The 7,730-nt window shown below is 44.9% G+C and overlaps 1 protein-coding gene across 1 annotated transcript; it reads right to left on the bottom strand.

The window, feature by feature from the left end:
- Positions 1-5,196: 5,196 nt before the first annotated feature.
- On the bottom strand, positions 5,197-6,959 carry LOC138666229 (uncharacterized). Its single transcript, XM_069754463.1, has 6 exons — positions 6,913-6,959; positions 6,623-6,812; positions 6,252-6,329; positions 6,016-6,159; positions 5,850-5,930; positions 5,197-5,445 (listed from the first exon to the last, which is right to left on the bottom strand). The coding sequence occupies exons 1-6, from the start codon at positions 6,957-6,959 to the stop codon at positions 5,356-5,358; spliced, it is 630 nt and encodes a 209-aa protein (XP_069610564.1). The 3' UTR covers positions 5,197-5,355.
- Between the last annotated feature and the right edge of the window lie 771 nt (positions 6,960-7,730).

Below are 7,730 nucleotides of genomic sequence, written 5' to 3'. Positions count from 1 at the left end.
AACTTCCAGACTATGCCATTATTTGATTGTCCATATTTAAGTTTAAGGATGACCGGGCTGTGGTCAGATATTCCCCTATTACCATGTTCAATGCCATCCACCCACATTGCCAATCCCTCGGATCCAAATATATAGTCTATATGAGAAAGAGAGCGTCTGGTGGATGAATGACAGGTATATTCTTTTATCTCAGGGTGGCGTATTCTCCACAGATCCAGCCATCCACTTCCCTCCATAAATAAAGCCAATTATGGATGGAGCCTGAGAGGGGGGTTCTCCAACTATCTCATCACCCAATCTCAGTCTATCAAGACGGTTATCCATAACTAGATTAAAATCCCCCATACAAATGACATTTGCGTCTGGGAAGTTTAGGGCAAAACCCATTGCCATCCGAAGAACTGATATATTAGCTGGAGGAGGTTTATAAACACATAGTATTACGTATTCACGAGAGTTAATTAATGCATATACAAAAACAAAACGACCAGAGTCCCTCCGGGCCTCCCTAACTTCCCATCTAACATCTCTATAAATTAGCAATGAAACCCCTCTCGAGTAGCTAGTGTCAAACGCGTGGATGGACCATTGTACCCATGGTTTCTGTACACATCGGGCCGTGTCTCTAGTCAAATGTGTCTCTACCAAAGTCACAACATGAGGATGATAGCGTTTGATCTGTGAAGATACCTTGATTTTTTTCCGGGGAGATTTAATACCCCGCACATTCCAGGTCATACATACTATTTCAGATCCCATACTTACACATCAAAATATATGCATTAGTGTCCGGGCAGAGTCTAGGGGCATCACACAAAGGACAAGAGAGCTGTTGGCGGCGATTTCTACCTAAATAACAGAACAAACATAAAAGAGAAAACAGCAAAAAACAATATAGGAGTGAAGTCCTGTGCTCCTATTACTAAGTGAAAACGGGGATGCCCTCGCTAGGTTCAGCGTCCGGTATTGTTGTTGGGTTGGACGCCCAGACAGAGAGCTCCATTATGCAGCTTATCAGAAAAAGGGAAAAAAAAGAATTCTGGTAGTATCATGAATACATTAGGATTTCTTTGCATTAGACGCCCTGTGGTTCTGAAGCCATTCAGCCGCTTCCTCCGGATCAATGAAAAATATAGAAGAACCCTCATGAACAATTCGTAGTTGAGCTGGATAAATCATAGAGTACATGACGTTTTGGTCTCTGAGTTGTTTCTTTATTTCCATGAACCGCGCCCGCTGTTTCTGAAGCTCCATAGAAAAATTCGGAAAGATCGAGATTGTGGCGTTATGAAATTTGATAGGGCTTTTCTGCCGTGCCAGTCGTAGAATAGCGTCTCTATCCTTGCAGTTGAGAAGACGTGCCAAAAAAGGTCTCAGCGGGGGAACCCTGTGGGCCCTTTCCACAGAGAATGTTGAGGAGACTTCATCTCCCAGAGAGGCCTTAAGCCAGCCCTCTAGAAATTGCCCAGGTTTCTGGCCCTCTGAGCCTTCCGGAAGACCAATAATTCGGATATTGTTTCGACGAAGTCTGTTCTCCAAATCATCTGCTTTTTGTTTCCAGGCAATTATAGAGCCAGCCAGCTTTGTCAACTTAGCCTCCATGGGCGTGATGGTGTCTTCTATTTGTGACACTCTCGTTTCCACCTCTGTGATACGTCCTCTCATGGCTTGCATATCCTGCCTTAGATGGCCCACCTCAGTGTGCACATCCTCTATTTTTTCAGTAAGAGATGATCTGGTTAAGGAGATAGCTTGCATTAATTGTTCAGATGCCTGTTTGAGGGTCAGTTCTTCTTGTTCACCCTCCTCATTACTATCAGAAGGGCGGCTTTTGCGTTGAGCCTGCGAGGGATTGTTTCTAAGGGTTTGCACACCATCCGAGGGGTCATCCCTGGCATCTCTTTTCAATTTGTCAGCAGCTCCTGATCCCTTAGAGTGTTGCATAGCTGATAGAAGTGAGAGGCAGCAAAATAGCTGAAGTTATATTATGAAATAGTGCCAAGTTCCAGTCACAGAGATGGCAGGGCTGGTATAAAGTATTTATATTATATTATATTATGAGGCAGCACTAAATGGGCGAAGTGCTCAGAGTAATAAATGCAGCAGTTCCCAGTCTTCACTGGAGCTCCGTGCACCAGGGGGACCCATAGCACCCGCAGAGGCAACAGCAAGGAGGGGGCCAAACCCTCCAAAGTAATAGCACCGGTAGGGTAAGTGTCTTCCTGATAGGGGAGCACGGGGCCCAATTTTCCAGAGCACTCACCGCCCGTCCCCTTAATAAAGTTCAGAATGCGTGCTCACCTCCTAGACAGCGCTGCAGTTATAGTGAGAGCGCGCACTTATGTAGTGGCCGCCACCTCACACAGACACCACCGTCCAAGTCCCTCCAGTTCTCAGCGCACCAGAGCTCCGCCGCACTCACCCGCAGGTACCGGGGATTTCTCACGGCTCAGGGGGGAGTCCCGGCGCCGGCAGACTTTGGCGCCGCTCTGTAGCTTGTTAGAGCGCGCGCTTGTAAAATGGCCGCCGCCTCACATGTATCACGCTGGCCATGTAGGCTCCCTCGGCTCCCAGCGTCTCTCAGGTCCTCACAGCGCTCCTTTATAGTGGCCGCACACCTTCCAGGGTCCAAAGGGCTTCAGACCTGACAGGTAACTTACACTTAGAAGGGGTCTTAATGGCAGGAAGTAGTCAGGATATTAGGAGCTCTCCCAGGGTGCAACCTCTCTCTTCAGCTACATAGCCACGCCCTTGATTAGGCGACTTTATCCTTCGGGTCGGTGCGATTACAGTGATACCAGGTTTATATTGGGTTTTTATGTTTGGCAGCTGTCACACACTAAAAGACGCTTTTTATTGCAAAAACTAGTTTTTGCCTCACCATATTTTGAGATTTTGAGAGCTATAATTTTTCCACATTGTGGCCTACAGAGTCGAGTGAGGGCTTCTTTTTTGTAGGACGAGTTGATGTTCTTATTGATACTATTTTCGGCACATGACATTTTTTTGATCGCTTTCTATTCCTATTTTTGGGAGGTAGAATGAACAATTGTTTTTTTTGGGTTTATTTTTTATACTGCTCCACGTGTGGTAAAATTGATAAAGCAGCTTTATTCTTCGGGTCAGTACGATTACAGCGATACCCCATTTATATTGGCATTTTATGTTTTGGCGCTTTTACACGATAAAAACTATTTTTATAGAAAAAATTATTATTTTTGCATCGCTTTATTCTGAGAGCTATACCTTTATTTTTCTGCTGACGGAGCTGTATGGCGGCGATCGTGGCTCCGTACTTTATATGCCAGCTTGTGGGAACGCGGCTTGTGGTTTATTTGCTCTGCCACTTGACCGTCCATTTATAATCTGAAGGGTTATGCTTTGTATGACAAGGACATTATGTATGTTTCTTCTTGGACCTTGTTAGGCTTCTTTTTTCTGGTCAGATCATGTGACATGTCACGTGATACATCAGGTACCTGGGGAAGGGGGCTATACCTTCTAATCCGTCCCGGGGCCCTGGCTACTATTAATCCGCCCTTGGGATCCATTCATCCACATCATGGAGGACCAAGTCAGTCTCGTGAAGCCTTCTTGAGCTGATGGCCTCTGACAGACTTTACTCCACGGGCATGACTTACATAATACGTGAGGAGTTTTGTGAAGTCTCTGCTCACCAAGAGTAGAAGAATGGCTGGAGATGTGAGCACAATCACTAAACCGCCCGTAGCCATCATATAAAATCGCAGCAAAAGGTATTGTGGAGTCCCTGAAATCTTAAGAGGACAGCGAATGTGCAAGAGATAAAATGTTTTTTCTAGGATCATAGACGCAAAACGGTGACCTATAGTAATCCAGTGCATGGCAGGACATGGGGTGGAGCGGTTTTAATCCTTAAGTGCTGCCCCTAAGGTTCATTATAGATCACAAAGATGATGCAAAATGCGAGGAATAGCAGCAAAAACACTGCTCATTGGAGCATCGGTGCCCAAAACAGCATTGGTAAGATTAATATCTTTTAGTGCATGACCGTACGTCATCATCTCGCGAGACCGCAATGCATGCAGCGGTCACCGGGACGTCGCGCGGAGCGGAAAAGGCCGGTTTCTGATCCGGGGGGCCACCGGAGGGTGAGCATATAACTATTTTTTATTTTTTTTATTATTTTTAACATTAGATATTTTTACTATTCATGCTGCATAGGCAGCATAAATAGTAAAAAGGTGGTCACACAGGGTTAATAGCAGAGTTAACCGAGTGTGTTACACTGCGGTCAACGCTGCCATTAACCCTGTGTGAGCGCTGACCGGAGGGGAGTATGTGGACGCCGGGCACTGACTGCGGGGAGGAAGGAGCGGCCATTTTCTTCCAGACTGTGGCCGTCACTTATTGGTCGCGGCAGCTATGACAGGCAGCTGCCGAGACCAATCAGCGAATGAATAACCATGACAGACAGACAGAAGTGACCCTTAGACAATTATATAGTAGACTAGGTTGTGGCCCGATTTTAACGCATCGGGTATTCTAGAATATGCATATCCCCGTAGTATATGGACAATGATGATTCCAGAATTCGCGGCAGATTGTGCCCATCGCTGATTGGTCGAGGCAACCTTTATGACATCGTCGCCATGGCAACCATTATGACATCTACGTCGATACTGTGCCCATCGCTGATTGGTTGAGGCCTGGCGGCCTCGACCAATCAGAGACGCGGGATGTCTACGTCCTTTATGACATCATCATCGCTGTGCCCGTCGCTGATTGGTTGAGACCTGGCGGCCTCGACCAATCAGAGATGTGGTATTTCTACGTCGATACTGTGCCCGTCGCTGATTGGTCGAGGCCTCGCGGCCTCGACCAATCAGAGACGCGGGATTTCCAGGACAGACAGACGGAAAAACCCTTAGACAATTATATATATAGATTGGTCTTTACAACAGAAAATTTTATTTTAGTATTTCCGAAAAACAGACATTCAAATAAATCCATTTCAAAGCAATAAATAATATCAATATAATAAGCAAATATGCAATAAATATATAAAATAGAAATAGCATTGTCATATTTGTGCAGGGGGAAGTGAAAAACATTAGTTCCTTGATTCTCCTAGAATATCCAGAAAATATAGATGGATCTCAGGAAGTTTTAGAGAAGCTTCTTCTGTGTGGACTTCCTGACACATGGAGAATGACTCTTCTCTTTCTCCTTCTTCTTCCAATGATGGTGGTCATAAATTACAGGATGAAGATAATAGACTTTGTGATGTTCAGGGAAGATGGACCATGACTTCAAATTCGGAAATTGAAGAGCATCCTCTAAACTTGTGGATCTTCTTTTAAACTTCTTTTTAAGTTACTGCCCATGAACCCAACACCCAACGTCCTCCACCAGTATTGGGATGAGTCCGAGTAACACAGCATCCTGGAGACATTGTGGAGATGCCTACAAAATAATTTAAAAAACTTTTATAATGCAAATTGAAGTCATGAAAATTCTCCTAATCTTCATACCACACCAACTCCATGATGAGAAGTTCTCTTATCGTCATTAGAACATACAGTATTTTTAACCCAATTTACATGGGAAAATATTTGTATTAGTAATCATCAATATGTGCAACCTAATGGCAATTACAGACAAGCATTTCCGCTCGTGCCTCTTATCTACTCCACTAAAACTAGAAAACCACCTGACTCTCAAAGAGTTCCATGCTACCTTCTCCATCAATCAATTGGCTTCTAGCTCTTCTCGGAAACCCATATCTTCTGGATTTGATATTGCCCGAGTGCATAAATCTTTATCATAATAAAAATGGAACATCCACATTTCTCATGCAGGACACTTACCAAGTCCTTAAAGTGCTGGAGATGGTGCAGCCAAGGCTTCAGCTCCTCGGACGGAGTCTCACTGATTCCTGTTGACTCTTTCTGCTGGACAGAAAAGGACGATGATAAGTGATGGGTGAAATGTCTCATACATACACTCTAGGAAGAATTGGACATGGGAACTTACACAAATCATGAGATCATCTCTCAGTTTATGGAAGATCATGAGGGACTGGGGTCCGACATCTGTAGCACCAGATGTGGACTTGCTCTGCAGGACATCAAGTGTTTGTGACACTCGTTCCAAGATCAAGATGAGACGATCACTGGGCTGTGGAGAAGATTAGAGGGTCACATGGTTATTTCTTGGGTCTCTGGTGGAGTTGGGGGTCAGTAATAGGAACGAGACCACTATGCACTTACCATTAGGTCACATACAGACGGCTTGTGTCTCATCATATTTCTGTAGCATTTGATGGCACTGGTGGACATGTCCTTCTCCTGTGGACAGATAGAGAAGTATTTGTTGTAGCTTTTAAGCACCGAACGTATATTATATGTTCAGTGAAAGAGACGTCATCCAGAATATCTACTGTATAGTCTATTATCCATCGGGACTGAAATGTCAGGAACCAACATTCAATGCTTCAAGGCATCGGTCAATGGAAGCAGCTGTTACGAGAGCCACCACATAATACATAGTGGAGAAGATCCATTGATCGATTCCTGATTTTGGCACCACCTGTACACACACGATTTGACTCCTCTCTATATAACACATCCTCTCTCCTTACATGTTCATTCTGCAGTTGTCGGATCACCCTGATATCAGCGGACGATACTGATTGATATCTGGACATCGGGCAGCGTCTCTGGTGTGGAAGTCCGGTCACTGCCACAAGAACAAGAGTGAAGACGACCACCAGTCTGACGTCCATGGCTGGAGAATTGGTGTCGATTTGGAGTTTTTCTCTTCCTATGAACCTGGGTATAAGAATTTAATACATAAAACCTGATTATTATCCATCGTGTAAATGTCCTCAGCGCTGATATTCTGTATGTACACCCAGTAGAAGATGCTCACCTGCCCGGTCGTCTTTCTTCTCTCTGCGACTCGTAGCTCTGTCTCATGTCTACCCATGTTTCGTCTTTTATATCTCAATCTCCAGAAGAGAAAATTCTTCATTTTCAGGATGTGCAGATATATTCTATGTACGTCCAGAATACAAGTGACAGCAGCCATGGGAACCTACCGCTTTCTGTTTCCCTGCTGTACAGGTGAGAAGAAGACGTCACGTCGCTGGGAGGAGACTCGTACAGGTGACAGGAGGAATCCCTGCGATATACAGAGATGTAACCAGGGTCCACCATCACTCAGTCACTACCTCCATACTGTATGTGATATCTGTATGTAACCAGGATCCCCCGTCACATGGAGTAACTACGTCCATCGAATCCATCCCATTCCAACACATCTGATTTTTCATATGACGCGCTGGTTCTGTTGCGTGTAACGTGTGGGATTTTCTCACTATTTTTGCAGATTGTTCTGCTGGACAACTGTGCTGCCTTTATAATCCCCCTCCCCACATCTGCAGTAGCGTTATAAGAAAGCTTGCCAGAACCTGAAAGCCGATCACTCTGTTATTCTTTTCTTCTTGGTAACCAGTTATTCCAGCAATCCAACATCTGACACGAAATGCAACTTCTAGTCCAACTTCTAGTGCCGCCTATTAGAGATGGCTACCCTAAGGGTATGTGCAGACGATCAGTAAACGCTGCGGGATGGACGCTGTGTACTTGTGCAGCGTCCAACCTGCAGTGTCCAGATGTTAAAGCATAGTGGATGGGATATTCAGAAATCCTATGTCCACTCTGCGTCCACAGATGCCCACCGCTTAC

Source organism: Ranitomeya imitator, chromosome 2 (assembly GCF_032444005.1).
Source record: "Ranitomeya imitator isolate aRanImi1 chromosome 2, aRanImi1.pri, whole genome shotgun sequence".
NCBI lineage: Eukaryota > Metazoa > Chordata > Amphibia > Anura > Dendrobatidae > Ranitomeya > Ranitomeya imitator.
This window is presented reverse-complemented; position numbering and strand designations above follow the sequence as displayed.